At 51.2% G+C, this 22,095-nt stretch overlaps 1 protein-coding gene across 2 annotated transcripts in view; it reads left to right on the top strand.

The window, feature by feature from the left end:
- KHSRP (KH-type splicing regulatory protein) overlaps nt 1-21,836 on the top strand; it is a 103,792-nt gene extending 81,956 nt beyond the window's left edge. The window contains exons 10-20 of one of the 2 annotated variants that reach the window (XM_075346653.1): nt 2,608-2,766; nt 2,836-2,938; nt 3,045-3,145; nt 3,225-3,366; nt 3,453-3,613; nt 4,004-4,113; nt 5,767-5,867; nt 5,962-6,147; nt 20,763-20,831; nt 20,913-21,115; nt 21,198-21,836. In XM_075346653.1, the coding sequence (XP_075202768.1) occupies nt 2,608-2,766; nt 2,836-2,938; nt 3,045-3,145; nt 3,225-3,366; nt 3,453-3,613; nt 4,004-4,113; nt 5,767-5,867; nt 5,962-6,147; nt 20,763-20,831; nt 20,913-21,115; nt 21,198-21,221 (1,359 nt within the window). In that variant the 3' untranslated portion in view covers nt 21,222-21,836. Of the gene's footprint in view, nt 1-2,607; nt 2,767-2,835; nt 2,939-3,044; nt 3,146-3,224; nt 3,367-3,452; nt 3,614-4,003; nt 4,114-5,766; nt 5,868-5,940; nt 6,148-20,762; nt 20,832-20,912; nt 21,116-21,197 lie in introns of both variants that reach the window. The other variant, XM_075346652.1, reaches the window with a different exon arrangement.
- The last annotated feature ends 259 nt before the right edge of the window (nt 21,837-22,095 follow it).

Below are 22,095 nucleotides of genomic sequence, written 5' to 3'. Positions count from 1 at the left end.
TAGGCCATCCGTGGGCACTACCAGACCGTCCAGACTTGCTGTCTCAAGGGCCGTTTTTCCATCTGAATTCTGCGGCCCTGAACCTGACTGTGTGGCCATTGAGTCCTGGATCCTAGCGGCCTCAGGTTTATCTCATGACGTGGTTGCCACCATGAGACAGGCTAGGAAGCCATCCTCCGCCAAGATCTACCACAGGACGTGGAGGATATTCCTATCTTGGTGCTCTGCTCAGGGAGTTTCTCCCTGGCCTTTTGCATTGCCTACTTTTCTTTCCTTCCTGCAGTCTGGGTTGGAAAAAGGTTTGTCGCTTGGCTCCATTAAGGGTCAAGTCTCCGCGCTATCCGTATTTTTTCAGAAACGCCTGGCGCGACTTCCTCAGGTACGCACGTTCCTGCAAGGGGTTTGTCATATCGTCCCCCCTTACAAGCGGCCGTTGGAGCCCTGGGACCTGAACAAGGTTCTAATTGCTCTCCAAAAGCTGCCTTTCGAGCCTATGAAGGAGGTTTCCCTTTCTCGTCTTTCACAGAAAGTGGCCTTTCTAGTGGCGGTCACGTCTCTTCGGAGAGTGTCCGAGCTGGCGGCGTTATCATGCAGATCTCCATTCCTGGTGTTTCACCAGGACAAGGTAGTTCTGCGTCCAATTCCAGAATTTCTTCCCAAGGTGGTATCTTCCTTTCATCTCAATCAAGATATCACTTTACCGTCTTTGTGTCCGCATCCAGTTCACCAATTTGAAAAAGGTTTGCATTTATTGGATCTGGTGAGAGCACTCAGGATCTACATTTCCCGCACGGCGCCTCTGCGCCGCTCGGATGCACTCTTTGTCCTTGTCGCTGGTCAGCGTAAAGGGTCGCAAGCTTCCAAATCCACCCTTGCGCGTTGGATCAAGGAACCAATTCTTCACACCTACCGTTCTGCTGGGCTTCCGATTCCATCAGGACTGAAGGCCCATTCTACCAGAGCCGTGGGTGCGTCCTGGGCATTACGGCACCAGCCTACGGCTCAGCAGGTGTGCCAGGCGGCTACCTGGTCGAGTCTGCACACTTTTACCAAGCATTATCAGGTGCATACCTACGCTTCGGCGGATGCCGGCCTAGGTAGACAAGTCCTTCAGGCGGCGGTGGCTCACCTGTAGGAAAGGGCTGTTTGACGGCCCTATCACGAGGTATTCTTTTACCCACCCAGGGACTGCTTTTGGACGTCCCAATTGTCTGGGTCTCCCAATTAGGAGCGACAAAGAAGGGAATTTTGTTTACTTACCGTAAATTCCTTTTCTTCTAGCTCCAATTGGGAGACCCAGCACCCGCCCTGTTTTCTTAGGAAGTTTGTTTTTTTTTTCGGGTGCACATGTTGTTCATGTTGAACAGTTCAGTTCTCCGAGGTTGTTTCTCGGGTTGAATTTGTATTTAAAACAGTTATTGGCTTTCCTCCTTCTTGCTTTTGCACTAAAACTGAGGAGCCCGTGATCCCACGGGGGGGTGTATAGCCAGAAGGGGAGGGGCCTTACACTTTTAAGTGTAGTACTTTGTGTGGCCTCCGGAGGCAGTAGCTATACACCCAATTGTCTGGGTCTCCCAATTGGAGCTAGAAGAAAAGGAATTTACGGTAAGTAAACAAAATTCCCTTCTTTATTTTTTAACTTTTTTCTGTTTACTGAACGGATTAATTTACTTTATATTTTCATAGATTGGACATTTCTGAACCAGGCAATGCCAAATGTCTATACTCTTGTGAAAAAAAAAAGGGGGGGGTTTACAATTTTTTTTTTTTTGCATTTTGCAACCTTTTTTTCACTTTTTATTGTATTTACTAGTCCCCTTAAGACACTTGAAGCTGTGATCATCCAATCGCTTATGCTGTACAAAACAGGATCAGCGTCCACCCCCTCTGTACAGCAGAAATCATCATCTGCTATGAATGTCGCTCGCAGCCGGCGTTCACAGGAGGACTGTAATGACAGATGCGGGTCATTAGGTGCTATCATGACATCATATCAACGCTCCGTGATCCCGTCACGGGGCCGGTGATGGTAGCAGGGATTGGCGCGCTCAACGCAGGTGCATGTTACATCCCGCTGTCCAGAGATTGACAGTGGGTTTTAATTTAACAGCCGCTCGAAAATCTCCAGTCTGTCCGCGCTAGTTGGAGTCACATGACTGATCAGATCAGCCGACGTCCAGGGAAAAATGTGGGCTCAGCATGGTGAGCCCACATCAATATCCTATGACGTGGCTATTCATCATAGGTCGTAAAGGCAGTGATTGCTTCCGTCTTTAAGCAGAAATGCGTCATGTTGTCAGATTCTTTTCTTGCTTGAATAAAACTATGATCAGAGTCTTCGGAGGTGCGGGTGCCGGCCATCTTTTTGGTTATATGATTGGGCAGCCATCTCTGGAATCATGTGCCTAGTGTCAACGTAGATCCCCTCTTACTAAAAAGATTGGTCGGCAATATACGTCCTGACCCAGGAGCTATAACCCCCCGCAGCAGCCCCCCGTGCATTATACTGGCGTCTTCCCCACATTGTGCAGATTTCTTCTCCGAGCCTTTCATCCCTTGCTTCTGATAATCCGTCCTCTTATGTCGTCTCTGTTCGTTCCTCCACAGCAAGCCTGCGAGATGGTGATGGACCTATTACGAGAACGAGATCAGTCAAACTTTGGTGACAGGAATGAGTACGGCTCCCGGGGCGGCGGCGGTGGTGGTGGAGGAGGAGGAGGCGGCGGTGGTGGAGGAGGAGGTGGCGGTGGTGGAGGCGGCATAGATGTAAGTAGCGGCCACCACTGGTAAGTGCTTTGGGACACGTTTCCACCACTGACCGACTCTCCGCTGCAGGTCCCGGTCCCTCGGCACTCGGTGGGGGTCGTAATAGGCCGCAACGGGGAAATGATCAAGAAAATTCAGAACGACGCCGGGGTCAGGATACAGTTTAAACAAGGTGAGGGTCCGATATGCCTCAAACGCGTGAGCCCACCTCCCGGAGGCTGATGGTTTGTGCGTTGACAACATTTGCCGCAGTTTCTTAATCTATAAAACCTGTACAGATGATGGGTCCGGTCCTGATAAAATCGCACACATTATGGGGCCCCCCGACAGGTGTGATCACGCAGCCAGGATCATCGGCGACTTGTTGCAGAGTTTGCGAGTGAGTACTCCTAGTACTGAGAGTTGTTACCGAATACATGGAAGGTGGGCTCACTGTCTATTCTGCTCGCTCTCCATAGAGCGGCCCACCAGGACCCCCAGGTCCGGGAATGCCACCGGGCGGCAGAGGAAGGGGTCGAGGACAAGGACCCTGGGGACCTCCTGGAGGAGAAATGACCTTTTCCATACCCTCTCATAAATGTGGCCTAGTTATTGGTCGAGGTGGGTGACCGGTGCTTTCATCATCTCGTTCTCTAGTCCTTTCGGGGCGCGTTCACACCAATTACTATGAAACCCCCTCTCTGCAGGCGGAGAGAATGTAAAGGCAATTAACCTACAGACGGGGGCGTTCGTGGAGATCTCACGGCAGCCGCCACCCAACGGCGACCCCAACTTCAAAATGTTCATTATCCGCGGATCACCCCAACAGATCGACCACGCCAAACAGCTCATCGAGGAGAAGATTGAGGTGAGACATAACCGACTAGTTCTGGTAAGGGTGCATTCGGACCGCCGTATGATGCTGGGACTGGCCGGGGGTCTCCTGACCGGATCGTGACAGCTGCATGGATATATATGAAGCTGGCGCTCACGGGTCAGGAGAGCTGCGGCCGGTCCGAGTGTTTATACCGACGGGTGAAGGGCAAAAATGGCTGCAAATGAGGTCTCTGTACCAGGCACAGAACTGCCACAGATGGCTTCTCCTTCATGGATTGGGGCTGCCCCCTGACAATACTCGGGGGTCTGTCATTCATGAATGAGGCCGCATAACACGAGGTCTCACTTTGCGTTTTGCAAAACCGTTCTATGAATTGTATCCTTCGGATAAAGTATAATGGGATCTGTTTTTCCTCCTCAGGGTCCCTTGTGCCCGATCGGTCCTGGCCCCCCTGGTCCGGGCCCTGCTGGCCCCATGGGTCCATTTAACCCAGGTCCTTACCCACCTGGACCCCCGGGAGCTCCACCTCAGTAAGTGCTTTTTATACCTTTTTCGTTCTTTTTCTATTTTACATGAAATGTTTTTACTCCAGGATTTTTTTTTCTGTCTGCCTAAATACTGTATTCTCCGGATTATAAGATGCACATTCCCCCTCCCCCCCCAAAGAAATGGAAGTGCGTCTTTATAATCTGGATATCCCTTACTGAGGCAGGGTCAGTGATACTGAGGGCGCAGAGGACAGGGTGTCTCTGCAGTGGAGCGGCTCAGGAGAGTCACAGGACAGAGTTGGTGATAACTGCGTGCCTGGGGGTATCGCGGCGGCGGGTGCCCTTGATCTGCCGGTGCACTGTGGGCTCCATTGAACTGCCAGTGCTTGACGCAATGGACTTCAAGAAAATGGACGCGGAGGCCAACCTGCACTTGCGCTGCCTCCGCCGCTATTTACTTCAAGTCCATCGTGTCAACCGCCGACAGTTCAATAGAGCCGGCAGATCACTGCTGCCTGCCGCTGCGTTACCCCTGAGCTTGCAGTAACACTGAGCCGCGACACCCCCTCCTTGCATACACAGTCCGTCCACAGTCCGTCCACAGTCCGTCCACAGTCCGTCCACAGTCCGTCCACAGTCCGTCCACAGTCCGTCCACAGTCCGTCCACAGTCCGTCCACAGTCCGTCCACAGTCCGTCCACAGTCCGTCCACAGTCCGTCCACAGTCCGTCCACAGTCCGTCCACAGTCCGTCCACAGTCCGCCCACAGTCCGCCCACAGTCCGCCCACAGTCCGCCCACAGTCCGCCCACAGTCCGCCCACAGTCCGCCCACAGTCCGCCCACAGTCCGCCCACAGTCCGCCCACAGTCCGCCCACAGTCCGCCCACAGTCCGCCCATCAAACTCCTCCGAGCTCACAGCATCACAGACCCGGTCTCCTTTGACCTTCTTGAGCCGCTCCCCCCCCCCCCCTTCCCCGGTGACATATTATAAAATGCACTAGGATTATAAGAGAGACCCCATTTTAACATTGAAAACTATTTTTTTTACTATTTTCCTCCTAAATTTGGGGTGCGTCTTATAAAACCAAAAATTATATATATATGTAGTGTATGTGTTAGTGTCCTCCCCGCGTGACGTCTTCCCTGGTTTCCAGCGCCGCTGTGCTCCGCTTTTGGGTCACGTCACTAATTCTGAGTCACCGAACCACCCTGGCGTCTGTGTGTGTCACTTTTACAATGTAAGTGTATGGAGCCGCCTCCTTCGGTCTCGCACACAGACCCCCGGGTGGTCCGGCGAGCAGGAATTAGTCGCATGGCCCAGTATTGGGGGCAGTATCTGCTCTTATAGGGGGTTTGCCAATTTCCCTCAGCATTGTGCACAGTGAAGGAAGCTTTGGGGTCGGCACTGGGTGACCCCCAACCTTCAGAATCGAAGCCATGGAGCCAGGTGGTTTCACTGCCAGAGGTGACCCTGGGCTGCCTGACCTCGCAGCGTGTGGAGTCTCGCTGAGTGGGGACACGTTTCCTCGCTGCACACCTCCTATGCTGATCACAATCATCCTTCTTGGTTATTTTTTTGACATTTTCTTGAAGGACTTCTCTGGACGTGGCGCCCTTATCTAATGGCGGAGGACGTAGTATCTAAACGATTTTTCTTGTGCTGTCTGATTTTTTTTTCCTTTTTCTGTTGCAGTCCGGGTCCACCGCCGCCTCCACCCCCCCACCAGTACCCCCCACAAGGCTGGGGCAGCACGTATCCCCAGTGGGGGCAGCCACCAGCCCCTCACGACCCCAGTAAGTTTTGGCTTTTGTGCTCCTCATCGGCACAATATGTTGGTATACACAAAATGTTTTGTTTTTTTCACAGCAAAACCTCCTGCCCCCACAGATCCGAGCGCCGCCTGGGCGGCCTACTACTCACACTACTACCAACAGCCTCCCGCTCCGGTCCCCGGGCAGCCCCCTGCCGTCCCCGTGCCCCCACCTCAAGGAGAGCCCCCTCAGCAGCAGCAGCCGCCCCCTGCCAGCCAGCCTGACTACACAAAGGCGTGGGAGGAGTATTACAAGAAGATGGGTGAGTGCAAGCTCCTGGGGTCAGACGGCCCTTACCAAGCTTTTTATGACTCTCCCCGATACATATCGAAGAAGCTTTCTGTGCTGATACATAGTGGGTGATACACAGTGGGGAACATGAGTATTTGATCTTCTGCAAAATTTGCAAGTTTTCCCTCCTACAAAGAATGGAGAGGGCTGTAATTTTCATCATAGGTAACTTCACCTGTGACCGAATAAAAAAATCCAGAAATCCCATTGTATGATTGTTATATTATTAATTTGCATTTTATAGCATGAAATAAGTATTTGATACAATAGAAAAATAGAAATTGACCAAGTTTGCACACAGTGCAGCAGGGATTTTGGCGGCGACTCCATACAGATCTCCAGATCTTCCAGGTCCCTCCTCCAGACAGATCTTCTCCAGATCTTTCAGGTTACTCCTCCATACGGATCTTCTCCAAATCTTTCAGGTCACTCCTCCATACAGATCTTCTCCAGATCTTCCAGGTCCCACCTCCATACGGATCTTCTCCAAATCTTTCAGGTCACTCCTCCATACAGATCATCTCCAAATCTTCCAGGTCACGCCTCCATACAGATCTTCTCCAGATCTTTCAGGTCACGCCTCCATACAGATCTTCTCCAGATCTTTCAGGTCACGCCTCCATACAGATCTTCTCCAGACCTTTCAGGGCACTCCTCCATACAGATCTTCTCCAGATCTTTCAGGTCACGCCTCCATACAGATCTTCTCCAGATCTTTCAGGTCACACCTCCATACAGATCTTCTCCAGATCTTTCAGCTCACTCCTCCATACAGATCTTCTCCAGATCGTTCAGGGTGGTCACTGGGCAACATTAGAGTTTCAGCTCCTCCTCCAAAGGTTTTCTATTGGGTTCAGATCTGCAGACTGGCTCGGCCACTCCAGGACCTTGAGATGCTTCTTACGGAGCTGCTCCTTAGTTGCCCTGGCTGTGTGTTTGCGGTCATTGTCGTGAAGGAGGTTGTTGACCAAAATCTCATGATACATGACCCCATGTGTCCTCCCTTCAGTATGGTGCAGTCGTCCAATCCTTTGCAGAAAAGCTCCCCCCACAGTAAGATGTTTCCATCTCCATGCTTCATGGTTGGGACGGTGTTCTTGGGGGTTGTACTCCTCCTTCCTCTAAACCCGGCAAGTGGAGTTGATACCAAAAAAGTGACCACATGACCTTCTCCCATGCCTCCTCTGGTCATTGGAGAACTTCAAAAAGGGCCTGGACATGTGCTGGTGTGAGCTGGGGGACCTTGTGTGCCCTGCAGGATTTTAATCCATGATAATGTAGTGTGTTACTAACAGTAATCTTTTGAGACTGTGGTCCCGCCTCTCTTCAGGTCATTGACCAGGTCCTCCCGTGTAGTTCTGGGCTGATTCCTGACCTTTCTCAGAATCCTCCTTACCTCAAAAGGTGAGATCTTGCATGAAGCCCCAGACCGAGTAAGATTGAGAGTCATCTTGTGTTTCTTTCATTTTCTAATAATTGTGCCAACAGTTGTTGCCTTCTCACCAAGCTGCTTGCCTATTGTCCTATAGCCCATCCCAGCCTTGTACGGGTCTATCATTTTTGTCCCTGGTGTTCTTACACAGCTCTTGGGGCTTGGCCATGGTGGAGAGGTTGGAGTGTGATTGTGTGTATGGACAGGAGTCTTATACAGGTAATGAGTGCAGAGTAGGAGCTTCTTATAGAAACAATATCAGGTCTGTGAGAGGCAGAATTCCTGTTGGTCGGTCGGTGATCAAATACTTGCAATAAAATGCTAATTAATCATATAAAAATCATACAATGGGATTTTCTGGATTTTTTTTTTTATTCTGTCAGTTGTAGTTACCTACGATAAAAATTACAGTCCTCTCCATTCTTTGTAGGAAATCTGTCAAGATTGGCACAGGATCAAATACTAATATATTAGTATTTGATATATATTTTTTATAATCTATTTTTTTTTAATATATATATATATATATATATATATATATATATATATATATATATATATATATATATATATATATATATATATATATATATATATATATATATATCATTATATAAAAAAATTTTGATATATTTTTTATTATATATTTTTTATAACAGTATAACAAATCTAAAAAATATATATAAAAATATATATATTTTTTAGATTTGTTATACTGTTATAAAAAATATATAATAAAAAATATATCATAAAAAATTTTTATATAATGATATAAAAAAAAAAATATATATATATATATATATATATATATATATATATATATATATATATATATATATATATATATATATATATATATATATATTTATATTTTATAAAAAAATATATTATAAAAATATTTATAAAAAAAGAAGGGAATTTTGTTTACTTACCGTAAATTCCTTGTCTTCTAGCTCCAATTGGGAGACCCAGACAATTGGGTGTATAGCTATGCCTCCGGAGGCCACACAAAGTATTACACTAAAAGTGTAAAGCCCCTCCCCTTCAGCCTATACACCCCCCGTACTGCTACGGGCTCATCAGTTTTGGTGCAAAAGCAAGAAGGAGGAAAAAATTATAAACTGGTTTAAAATAAATTCAATCCGAAGGAATATCGGAGAACTGAAACCATTTAACATGAACAACATGTGTATACAAAAACAGGGGCGGGTGCTGGGTCTCCCAATTGGAGCTAGAAGAAAAGGAATTTACGGTAAGTAAACAAAATTCCCTTCTTCTTTGTCGCTCCTTATTGGGAGACCCAGACAATTGGGACGTCCAAAAGCAGTCCCTGGGTGGGTAAATAATACCTCATAATAGAGGCGTAACGGCTCCGTCCTACAGGTGGGCAACTGCCGCCTGAAGGACTCGCCTACCTAGGCTGGCATCTGCCGAAGCATAGGTATGCACCTGATAGTGTTTTGTGAAAGTGTGCAGGCTCGACCAGGTAGCCGCCTGACACACCTGCTGAGCCGTAGCCTGGTGTCGTAATGCCCAGGACGCTCCCACGGCCCTGGTAGAATGGGCCTTCAGTCCTGAGGGAACCGGAAGCCCCGAGGAACGGTAAGCTTCGAGAATTGGTTCCTTGATCCACCGAGCCAGGGTTGATTTGGAAGCTTGTGTCCCTTTACGCTGGCCAGCGACAAGGACAAAGAGAGCATCGGAGCGGCGCAGGGGCGCCGTACGAGAAATGTAGAGTCTGAGTGCTCTCACCAGATCTAACAAGTGCAAATCCTTTTCACATTGGTGAACTGGATGAGGACAAAACGAGGGTAAGGAGATGTAAAGTGGGCAAGGCAAATGGCCAGGGAGAAAACGCCTGAGCAGAGCACCACGACAGGAATATTTTCCACGTCCTGTGGTAGATCTTGGCGGACGTTGGTTTCCTAGCCTGTCTCATAGTGGCAATGACCTCTTGAGATAATCCTGAAGACGCTAGGATCCAGGACTCAATGGCCACACAGTCAGGTTGATGGCCGCAGAATTCAGATGGAAAAACGGCCCTTGAGACAGCAAATCTGGTCGGTCTGGCAGTGCCCACGGTTGGCCGACCGTGAGATGCCACAGATCCGGGTACCACGACCTCCTCGGCCAGTCTGGAGCGACGAGGATGGCGCGGCGGCAGTCGGCCCTTATCTTGCGTAACACTCTGGGCAACAGAGCCAGAGGAAGAAACACATAAGGAAGCTGAAACTGCGACCAATCCTGAACTAAGGCGTCTGCCGCCAGAGCTCTGTGATCTTGAGATCGAGCCATGAATGTTGGGACCTTGTTGTTGTGCCGTGACGCCATTAGGTCGACGTCCGGCATCCCCCAGCGGCAACAGATCTCCTGAAACACGTCCGGGTGAAGGGACCATTCCCCTGCGTCCATGCCCTGGCGACTGAGAAAGTCTGCTTCCCAGTTTTCTACGCCCGGGATGTGAACTGCGGATATGGTGGATGCTGTGGCTTCCACCCACAGCAGAATCCTCCGGACTTCCTGGAAGGCTTGCCGACTGCGTGTCCCACCTTGGTGGTTGATGTAAGCCACCGCTGTGGAGTTGTCCGACTGAATTCGGATCTGCTTGCCTTCCAGCCACTGCTGGAACGCTTTTAGGGCAAGATACACTGCCCTGATCTCCAGAACATTGATCTGAAGTGAGGACTCTTGCTGAGTCCACGTACCCTGAGCCCTGTGGTGGAGAAAAACTGCTCCCCACCCTGACAGGCTCGCGTCCGTCGTGACCACCGCCCAGGATGGGGGTAGGAAGGATTTCCCTTTCGATAATGAGGTGGGAAGAAGCCACCACCGAAGGGAAGCTTTGGTTGCATGAGAGAGGGAGACGTTCCTGTCTAGGGACGTCGGCCTCCTGTCCCACTTGCGTAGGATGTCCCATCGAAGAGGACGCAGGTGAAACTGCGCGAAAGGGACTGCTTCCATTGCTGCCACCATCTTCCCCAGGAAGTGCATGAGGTGCGTCAAGGGGTGTGACCGACCTTGAAGGAGAGATTGTACCCCTGTATGTAGTGAACGCTGTTTGTCCAGCGGAAGCTTCACTATCGCTGGAAGAGTATGAAACTCCATGCCAAGATATGTCAGTGATTGGACCGGTGTCAGATTTGACTTTGGAAAATTGATGATCCACCCGAAACTCTGGAGAATCTCCAGAGTAACGTTGAGGCTGTGTTGGCATGCCTCTTGAGAGGGTGCCTTGACCAGCAGATCGTCTAAGTAAGGTATCACTGAGTGACCCTGAGAGTGGAGGACCGCAACTACTGTAGCCATGACCTTGGTGACAACCCTTGGGGCTGTCGCCAGGCCGAACGGCAGTGCCGCGAACTGAAGGTGTTCGTCTCTTATGGCGAAGCGCAAGAAGCGCTGATGCTCTGGAGCAATTGGTACGTGGAGATAAGCATCCTTGATATCGATCGATGCTAGGAAATCTCCTTGGGACATTGAGGCGATGACGGAGCGGAGGGATTCCATCCGGAACCGCCTGGTCCTTACGTGTTTGTTGAGCAGTTTTAGGTCCAAAACAGGACGGAAGGACCCGTCCTTCCTTGGAACCACAAACAGGTTGGAGTAGAAACCGTGACCCTGTTGCTGAAGAGGAACCGGGACCACCACTCCTTCTGCCTTCAGAATGCCCACCGCCTGCAGAAGAGCCTCGGCTCGCTCGGGAGGCGGAGATGTTCTGAAGAATCGAGTCGGAGGACGAGAGCTGAACTCTATCCTGTAACCGTGAGACAAAATGTCTCTCACCCAACGGTCTTTTACTTGTGGCAGCCAGGTGTCGCAAAAGCGGGAGAGCCTGCCACCGACCGAGGATGCGGTGTGAGGAGGCCGTAAGTCATGAGGAAGCCGCCTTGGTAGCGGCACCTCCGGCGGTCTTTTTAGGGCGTGATTTAGACCGCTATGCGTCGGCGTTCCTCTGATCCTTCTGAGGCCTTTTGGACGAGGAGAATTGTGACCTGCTCGCACCCCGAAAGGACCGAAACCTCGACTGTCCCCTCCTCTGTTGGGGTGTTTTTGGTTTGGCTTGGGGTAAGGATGTTTCCTTTCCCTTGGATTGTTTGATGATTTCATCCAATCTCTCACCAAACAAACGGTCGCCAGAAAATGGCAATCCAGTTAAGCACTTTTTGGAAGCCGAATCTGCCTTCCATTCCCGCAGCCACAAGGCCCTGCGTATTACCACCGAATTGGCGGCTGCAACCGCCGTACGGGTCGCAGAGTCCAGGACAGCATTAATAGCGTAGGACGCAAATGCCGACGTTTGAAAGGTTATGGACGCCACCTGCGGCGCAGACGTATGTGAGTGCGTCACTTTGCGCCTGACCAGCTGAGATAGCTTGGAGTGCCCATACGGCTGCGAATGCTGGAGCAAAAGACGCGCCGATAGCTTCATAGATTTCAACCAGAGCTCCATCTGTCTGTCAGTGGCATCCTTGAGTGAAGCTCCATCTTCCACTGCCACTATGGATCTAGCCGCCAGTCTGGAGATTGGAGGATCCACCTTGGGACACTGAGTCCAGCCCTTGACCACGTCAGGGGGGAAAAGGGTAACGTGTATCCTTAAGGCGCTTGGAAAAACGCTTATCTGGATAAGCTCGGTGTCTCTGGACTGCCTCCCTGAAGTCAGAGTGGTCCAGAAACATACTCATTGTACGCTTGGGAAACCTGAAACGGAATTTCTTCGGCGCTCCATTGGGAGACCCAGACGATTGGGGTGTATAGCACTGCCTCCGGAGGCCACACAAAGCAATTACACTAAAAAGTGTAAGGCCCCTCCCCTTCTGGCTATACACCCCCAGTGGGATCACTGGCTCACCAGTTTTCTGCTTTGTGCGAAGGAGGTCAGACATCCACGCATAGCTCCACTGTTTAGTCAGCAGTAGCTGCTGACTATATCGGATGGAAGAAAAGAGGGCCCATACTAGGGCCCCCAGCATGCTCCCTTCTCACCCCACTTGTGGTTTGTAAGGTTGAGGTACCCATTGCGGGTACGGAGGCTGGAGCCCACATGCTGTTTTTCCTTCCCCATCCCCCTGAAGGGCTCTGAGGAAGTGGGATCTTACCGGCCACCAAGCCCTGAGGCCGGGCTCCATCCACAGACCCATAGAACCTGCTGGATGTGGAGCGGGAGTGCCGTTCAGGGACAAGGCCCTGCAACTTTCAGGTACTCTGTGTCCCCGTATGGCAGGCCACGCACACCCCAGGCTTGCTGGGTGTGCTAGTGCGCCGGGGACTGTAGCGCTGTGCGCTGGGCTTATAGTCCCCGCAGATTACTGGGGGACTTTTTGTGTGTGGATCGCCGCGCCGACCGCCCCTGGAGCGGCGGCGCAGCTGCGACTTGTAGTGCGCCGGGGACGCGCCGACCGCGCTTTTACGGCGGCGGCGCTTCTAACTTTAGTCCCCGGCTTTTTGCGGCCTAGCTCCGCTTCGTTAACGCCCCCCACCCTGTCAATCAGGGTAGGGGAGAGACGTTGTTCAATCGGCAGCGCCGAGGGCTGGAGCACGATTTACATGCTCCAGCCCTCTCACTGAGCACAGTAGGACACAGGCTTCGCGCTTTTTCTCTGTGCACGCCCTAGGCCCGCCCCCAGGCTTGCAGCTCCCCAGGACGCCGGCAGCCATTATACACATGCAGTCTGGCTGGAGAACGGACGCAGGCTCTGGGGGACCCAGGCTAAGGGTTTTCTGGCGACCCCACACCCGCGCTAAGCGGGCGGTAAGCAGCACATACGTGCGGCCCCACTAGTGCCACAGTGTTATATTTTTCGCTGTACCATAGACACTGCTGTGTCTAGATATATTTATATACTGCACTGTAAGGTCGCTTCTTGGCTGTACACCCTATATTGCTTTGAGGAGACAACAGCATGTCATCCGCAAAACGCAAGGGTGCCAAGGCACGGGCTGTATACACTGCTTGTACAGCATGTGGGGCTAATCTACCAGCAGGCTCCAACGACTCTCATTGTGTGCAATGTTCAGTCCCAGTGGCACTTCGTCAGCCAGAGCCTATTGTGGTGGTAGCCCAGGCAGAGGCGTCTGTGAACCCTGCCCCGGTGACGGGGACAGAATTTGCAGTCTTTGCTGATAAAATGTCTGTGACCATGACAAAAATCCTGGAGACCTTGCAGTCCAGGCCAGTTGCTCAGACCATAGACACTGCTGTGTCTATGTTCCCCGGTCCCCCTCAGTTGGAACTAATCCGTACTTCAAGGGGGTCCCAGGCATCACAGGCTGAGGGCTCTGACTCCGATGACAGTCCCAGTCCGCCTAAGCGAGCTCGCTGGGAGAGACCCTCCACGTCATCACGCGGATCAGGGTCTCAGCGAGAAGGGTCCCTATATGAGGGTTCAGAGGTGGGTGATCAGGAGTCTTGTCCTGACGCCGCACTCAATTTGGATACGCCAGATGGTGACGCCATGGTAAATGACCTTATAGCGGCCATCAATAGGCTGTTGGATATTTCTCCCCCAGCCCCTTCTGCAGAGGAGGCAGCTGCACAGCAGGAGAAATTCCATTTTCTGTATCCCAAGCGTAAATTGAGTACTTTTCTGGACCACTCTGACTTCAGAGAATCCATCCAGAAACACAATACTTATCCGGACAAGCGTTTTTCTAAACGCCTTAAGGATACACGTTATCCTTTTCCCCCTGACGTGGTCAAACGCTGGACCCAGTGTCCAAAAGTGGACCCTCCAATATCCAGGCTTGCAGCTAGATCCATAGTTGCAGTGGAGGATGGGGCTTCACTTAAAGATGCCAATGACAGACAGATGGACCTTTGGTTGAAATCTGTCTATGAAGCTATCGGCGCGTCGTTTGCTCCAGCATTCGCGGCCGTGTGGGCGCTCCAAGCTATTTCAGCTGGTCTGGCACAGGTGGACTCTCTCATACGTCCAGCAGTGCCGCAAGTGGCGTCCCTAACTACGCAAATGTCTGCGTTTGCGACCTACGCTATCAATGCGGTACTAGAATCTACGAGCCGTACCTCAATGGCATCCGCCAACTCTGTAGTTTTGCGCAGAGCCTTGTGGTTAAAAGAATGGAAAGCAGATTCTGCTTCTAAAAAATGTTTAACCAGCTTGCCATTATCTGGAGACAGACTGTTTGGTGAGCAATTGGTGGAAATCATTAAACAGTCCAAAGGTAAGGACTCCTCCTTACCCCAGCCCAGATCAAGCAAACCTCCACAGAGGAAGTGGCAGTCAAAGTTTCGTCCCTTTCGAGGCTCGGGCAAGCCCCAATTCTCCTCGTCCAAAGGGACTCAGAAAGAGCAAAGGAGCTCTGATTCCTGGCGGGCTCACTCACGCCCCAAGAAAGCAACCGGAGGTACCGCTTCCAAGGCGGCTGCCTCATGACTTTCGGCCGCCTCCCTCCGCATCCTCGGTCGGTGGCAGGCTCTCCCGCTTTTGCGACATTTGGCTGCCACAGGTCAAAGACCGGTGGGTAACAGACATTTTGTCTCACGGGTACAGGATAGAGTTCAGTACTCGGCCTCCGCCTCAGTTCTTCAGAACTTCCCCACATCCCGACCGAGCAGATGCCCTTCTGCAGGCGGTGCATTCTCTAAGAGCAGAAGGAGTGGTGGTCCCTGTTCCTCTTCAGGAACAAGGACAAGGTTTTTACTCCAATCTCTTTGTGGTGCCAAAAAAGGACGGCTCATTCCGTCCTGTTCTGGACCTAAAACTGCTCAACAAGCATGTGAACGCCAGGCGGTTCCGGATGGAATTCCTCCGCTCAGTCATTGCCTCAATGTCTCAAGGAGATTTCCTAGCATCAATAGACATCAAGGATGCTTATCTCCACGTGCCGATTGCTACAGAGCACCAACGCTTTCTACGCTTCGTGATAGGAGACGACCATCTTCAGTTCGTAGCTCTGCCATTTGGTCTAGCGACAGCCCCACGGGTGTTCACCAAGATCATGGCGGCAGTGGTAGCAGTCTTGCACTCTCAGGGACACTCTGTGATCCCTTACTTGGACGATCTACTGGTCAAGGCACCCTCTCAAGAGGCATGCCAACTCAGCTTGACTGTTGCACTGGAGACTCTCCAGACGTTCGGGTGGATCATCAACTTCTCAAAGTCAAATCTGTCACCGACCCAATCACTAACGTATCTTGGCATGGAGTTTCATACTCTCTCAGCGATAGTGAAGCTTCCGCTGGACAAGCAGAGGTCACTGCAGACTGGGGTGCAGGCTCTCCTTCAAAGTCAGTCGCACTCCTTAAGACGCCTCATGCACTTCCTCGGGAAGATGGTGGCGGCAATGGAAGCGGTTCCGTTTGCGCAGTTTCATCTGCGCCCACTTCAATGGGACATTCTCCGCCAATGGGACGGGAAGTCAACATCCCTGGACAGGAAAGTCTCCCTTTCCCAGACGGCCAAGGACTCTCTGCAGTGGTGGCTTCTTCCCACCTCATTATCACAGGGAAGATCCTTCCTACCACCGTCTTGGGCGGTGGTCACGACAGACGCGAGTCTGTCAGGGTGGGGAGCAGTTTTTCTCCACCACAGGGCTCAGGGTACGTGGACTCAGCAGGAGTCCACCCTTCAGATCAATGTTCTGGAAATCAGAGCAGTGTATCTTGCCCTACTAGCCTTCCAGCAGTGGCTGGAAGGAAGGCAGATCCGAATTCAGTCGGACAACTCCACAGCGGTGGCATACATCAACCACCAAGGGGGGACACGCAGTCGGCAAGCCTTCCAGGAAGTCCGGCGGATTCTGATGTGGGTGGAAGCCACGGCCTCCACCATATCCGCAGTTCACATCCCCGGCGTAGAAAACTGGGAAGCAGACTTCCTCAGTCGCCAGGGCATGGACGCAGGGGAATGGTCCCTTCACCCAGACGTGTTTCAGGAAATCTGTCGCCGATGGGGAAGGCCGGACGTCGACCTCATGGCGTCCCGGCACAACAACAAGGTCCCAACCTTCATGGCACGGTCTCGCGATCAAAGAGCGCTGGCGGCAGACGCCCTAGTGCAAGATTGGTCGCAGTTCCGGCTCCCTTATGTGGTGTTTCCACCTCTGGCACTCTTGCCCAGAGTGCTACGCAAGATCAGATCCGATTGCAGCCGCGTCATACTCGTCGCCCCAGACTGGCCGAGGAGGGCGTGGTATCCGGATCTGTGGCAACTCACGGTCGGCCAACCGTGGGCACTACCAGACCGACCAGACTTACTGTCCCAAGGGCCGTTTTTTCCATCGGAATTCTGCGGCCCTGAACCTGACTGTGTGGCCATTGAGTCCTGGATCCTAGCGTCTTCAGGATTGTCCCAAGGGGTCGTTGCCACCATGAGACAGGCTAGGAAGCCCACGTCCGCTAAGATCTACCACAGAACGTGGAGGATATTCTTATCCTGGTGCTCTGCTCAGGGAGTGTCTCCCTGGCCATTTGCATTGCCTACCTTTCTTTCTTTCCTGCAATCTAGGTTAGAAAAAGGTTTGTCGCTCGGCTCCCTTAAAGGTCAGGTCTCGGCGCTATCCGTCTTTTTTCAGAGGCGTTTGGCACGCCTTCCTAAGGTGCGCACGTTCCTACAGGGGGTTTGCCATATCGTACCCCCGTACAAGCGGCCGTTAGATCCATGGGATCTGAACAGGGTACTAGTTGCCCTCCAGAAGCCGCCCTTCGAGCCTCTGAGGGAGGTTTCACTTTCTAGACTATCACAGAAAGTGGCTTTTCTGGTAGCGATCACATCTCTTCGGAGAGTGTCTGAGCTGGCAGCGCTATCATCCAAGGCTCCCTTCCTGGTCTTCCACCAGGACAAGGTAGTGCTGCGTCCCATTCAGGAGTTTCTCCCGAAGGTGGTATCCTCTTTTCATCTTAATCAGGATATCTCTTTGCCTTCGTTTTGTCCTCATGCAGTTCATCGGTATGAGAAGGATTTACATTTGCTGGATCTGGTGAGAGCACTCAGAATCTACATTTCCCGCACGGCGCCCTTGCGCCGTTCGGATGCACTCTTTGTCCTTGTCGCTGGTAAGCGCAAAGGGTCGCAGGCTTCTAAGGCCACCCTGGCTCGATGGATCAAAGAACCAATTCTTGAAGCCTACCGTTCTGCTGGGCTTCCGGTTCCATCAGGGCTGAAGGCCCATTCTACCAGAGCCGTGGGTGCGTCCTGGGCATTGCGACACCAGGCTACGGCTCAACAGGTGTGCCAGGCAGCTACCTGGTCGAGTCTGCACACTTTCACCAAACATTATCAGGTGCATACCTATGCTTCGGCGGACGCCAGCCTAGGTAGAAGAGTCCTGCAGGCGGCAGTTGCCTCCATATAGGGGAGGGCTGTCTTGCAGCTCTAACATGAGGTATTCTTTACCCACCCAGGGACAGCTTTTGGACGTCCCAATCGTCTGGGTCTCCCAATGGAGCGCCGAAGAAGAAGGGAATTTTGTTACTTACCGTAAATTCCTTTTCTTCTAGCTCCTATTGGGAGACCCAGCACCCGCCCTGTTGTCCTTCGGGATTTTTGGTTGTTTTTCGGGTACACATGTTGTTCATGTTGAACGGTTTTCAGTTCTCCGAGGTTACTTCGGAGTGAATTTGTTTAAACCAGTTATTGGCTTTCCTCCTTCTTGCTTTTGCACTAAAACTGGTGAGCCAGTGATCCCACTGGGGGTGTATAGCCAGAAGGGGAGGGGCCTTACACTTTTTAGTGTAATTGCTTTGTGTGGCCTCCGGAGGCAGTGCTATACACCCAATCGTCTGGGTCTCCCAATAGGAGCTAGAAGAAAAGGAATTTACGGTAAGTAACAAAATTCCCTTCTCCTGCTGAGAAGCTGACTCCTCTGCTGGAGGAGCTGAGGGAGAAATATCCAACATTTCATTGATGGACGCAATAAGATCATTCACTATGGCGTCCCCATCAGGAGTATCAAGGTTGAGAGCGGCTTCAGGATCAGAATCCTGATCAGCTACCTCCGCTTCATCATACAGAGAGTCCTCTCGCTGAGACCCTGAACATTGTGATGATGTCGAGGGAATTTCATAGCGAGCTCGCTTAGTCGGTCTGGGGCTGCGGTCCGTGTCAGAGACCTCACCCTGGGATTCATGAGACACCCCGGGAAGACATTGCTGTTCCAACTGAGGGGAACCAGGGGACAATGATACCACAGTGCCCCTGGCTGGAGATGCCGGCCTGGACTGCAAGGCTTCTAATATCTTAGCCATAGTCTCAAAGTCTTTCAGTAAAAACTGCAAACTCCGTCCCTGTCACCTGTACAGCGTTAACAGGTGGTTCTCCCTGGGCCACCCCTAGCAGAGGCTCCGGCTGAGAGTGCCACAGGGGCCGAGCATTGCACACAATGAGGGTCAGTGGAACCTGCCGGCAGTATAGCCGTACATGCTGCACAGGCAGCATAGTAAGTCTGTGCCATGGCACCCTTGCTATTTGTGGACGACATGCTGTTGTCTCCTCTGAGCAATACAGGAGGGTAAATAGCCACAAATCAACAGTGCACCATACAGTGTAAAGTATAGACTATAATCATATAAACTATAAATACACTTCTGCACTAGTGGGGCCAGCACCACAGGTGCTGCTTACTGCCTGCGCAAAGCGTTTGTGTGGGCACCAGAATTCCTGCCTGGGTCTCTTTGAGCTTGTCTCTCCTCTCCAGCGTTAGCAGAGCTGAGAGGAATGGCTGCCAGCGTCCTGGGGAGAGGAGAGAGCCGTGGGCGTGACGCAGAAAAGTGCGGGAACTGGTGCCCCACTGTGCAGAGTGAGGGGGGTGGAGTATGCAAAGCATGCTCCAGCCCTCAGTGCTGCCGACCTGTACAGCGTCCCGCCCTTCCCCCTACTGGCAGGCCTGGGGGCGGGAAGAAAACGAGACTAGGCCGCAGAAGCCGGGGACTATAGTTATAAGCGCGGCCGCCGTATAAGCGCGGTCGGCGCGGAAGTCCCCGGCGCACTAACAGTCCCAGCCGCGCCGCAGGCATAACCATGGCAGCGGCGGTCAGCGCGACAGTCCCCCTACACAAATACACTCAGCGACGCTGAGTGTATAGTGGCACACATGCAGCCAGCGCTGCTGTCCCCGGTGCACTAGCACACCCAGCAATGCTGGAGTGCTGCTGTGCGCGGTCCCCACGGGGACACAGAGTACCTCCAAGTAGCAGGGCCATGTCCCTGAACGATACTCGGCTCCTATCCAGCAGGGTCCTCAGGAGCTGTGGATGGAGCACGGTCTCCTGTGCCTGGAGACCGATGGGATCCCACTTCACCCAGAGCCCTAATTGAGGGATGGGGAAGGAATCAGCATGTGGGCTCCAGCCTCCGTACCCGCAATGGATACCTCAACCTTAACAACACCGCCGACAAAAGTGGGGTGAGAAGGGAGCATGCTGGGGGCCCTGTTATGGGCCCTCTTTTCTTCCATCCGACATAGTCAGCAGCTGCTGCTGACTAAGCTGTGGAGCTATGCGTGCATGTCTGACCTCCTTCGCACAAAGCATAAAAACTGATGAGCCCGTAGCAGTACGGGGGGTGTATAGGCTGAAGGGGAGGGGCTTTACACTTTTAGTGTAATACTTTGTGTGGCCTCCGGAGGCATAGCTATACACCCAATTGTCTGGGTCTCCCAATCAGGAGCGACAAAGAAAATATATGTATGTATGTGTGTGTGTGTGTGTGTGTGTGTGTGTGTGTGTGTGTGTATGTATATATATATGTATGTATGTATATATATATATATATATATATATATATGTGTATATATGTATATATGTATATATATGTATATATATATATATATATATATATATATATATATATATATATGTATATATGTATATATGTATGTATATATATATATATATATATATGTATATATGTATATATGTATGTATATATATATATATATATATATATGTATATATGTATATATGTATGTATATGTATATATGTATGTATGTGTATATATGTATGTATGTATATATATATATATATATATATATATATATATATTAAAAAAAAATAAAAATTTAAATCTTTTTTTACATAGCGCTAACATATTCGGTAGCACTTTGCATACATCAGGAACACTGTCCCCATTGGGGCTTACAATTTAAGTTCCCTATCTGTATGTATGTCTTTGGTGATATATTGTGTGTATTACAGGCCAGCAGACTCAGCCCTCAGGACAGCCGGATTACACAAAGGCCTGGGAAGAATATTACAAGAAACAAGGTACGGAGCCCGGACTGAGCCCCCCCTTCCCACCAGGTAACGTCTCCCATGTATATTCCTAACCTGTTTATGTATTTTCAGCCCAAGCGGCAGCTCCTGGCGCCCCAGTGGCAGCCACAGCGGCAGCTGCGACAGCAGTGGCAGCGGCATCCAGCGCTCCCCCCGCAGCACAGCCAGACTACAGTGCGGCATGGGCGGAGTACTACAGACAGCAGGCGGCATACTATGGACAGGCACCGGGAGCACCACCCGCACAGCCGCCTCCGGCACAGCCAGGACCACAGGTCAGTCCCCCGCCCGCCCGCACGGACCGCTCACCTGTACGGCACCGTCTTTGTCTTACCCCGTGTCCTTCTTCTTTTCCAGGACGCCCACGGGCTGCTGGGCTGACGTCCCGCTCTCCTCTCTTCTTCCAGGCCCAGTGAATGTCACTTCTTGTCGTCACTCGTTACCAGTCTGGAGACGGGAGCCTCTGACCTCAGAGAGGGGAGAAGCTATTTCAGAAGACCCCTAGTTGTATTTTTATTTTATTTTTTAGGACATTTTCTTGTTTTGTCCTCCTTCATCCTTTCCCGATTTTTCATCCAGAAAAAAACAAGAGAAGTGGCGGTGGCATCCCCCGCGGAAGGGCAGGTTCTAGACATTAGGACTAATCTGAGCGCCTCCCGTCCTCTCACCTCCCCCCAAAAAATGACAACCACGGTTCTATTCACTGGAGCGGCCTGCGAGTAATGAAATGAGTTATTTTTTATTTTTTATTATTTTTTAACGTAAAGAGATTATCCCCCGTCCCCCGCCGTCCCTGTGCTTTTAGTTTGGTTGAACATTCCCTGGTGACGTCCCCACGCTGTCTGCGGGGGCCTTGTGAAGTGCGCCGGTCCCCCCCGACATTGGGGGGTCGTGATGTGTTTTGTCTGTTCAGAGACATTGGAAACTGTACGCTGAGTTTTTACTTTTTATTGCCTGTTTTTAACTTCACAATAAACAATGACAAAACCCTCCCGACTTCGCTCTCTGCTCTGTGCTTCATCTCCTGCTTTTGTCAAAGTCCAGATGGAGGGTTTTTTTTTTTGTTTTTTTACTTTCCTGTTATTGTCCCTTGTGGTGATTTCTATGCTGTGTTTTTTTGGAACGGTATAGGGAATCACAATAAACCTATGAAATAAAATGGTCTTGGTCGTGTCTACCTGGTTCCCAACCCGAGGCATAAAGAATGGTCACCTTATAGTGCCGCCATATGGCCTCCAGCAGCGATCACCTTATA

Source organism: Anomaloglossus baeobatrachus, chromosome 4 (genome assembly GCF_048569485.1).
Source record: "Anomaloglossus baeobatrachus isolate aAnoBae1 chromosome 4, aAnoBae1.hap1, whole genome shotgun sequence".
NCBI classification, from domain to species: Eukaryota; Metazoa; Chordata; class Amphibia; order Anura; family Aromobatidae; genus Anomaloglossus; species Anomaloglossus baeobatrachus.
The sequence above is the reverse complement of the archived record's forward strand: the minus strand, read 5'-3'. Positions and strand labels throughout refer to the sequence as shown.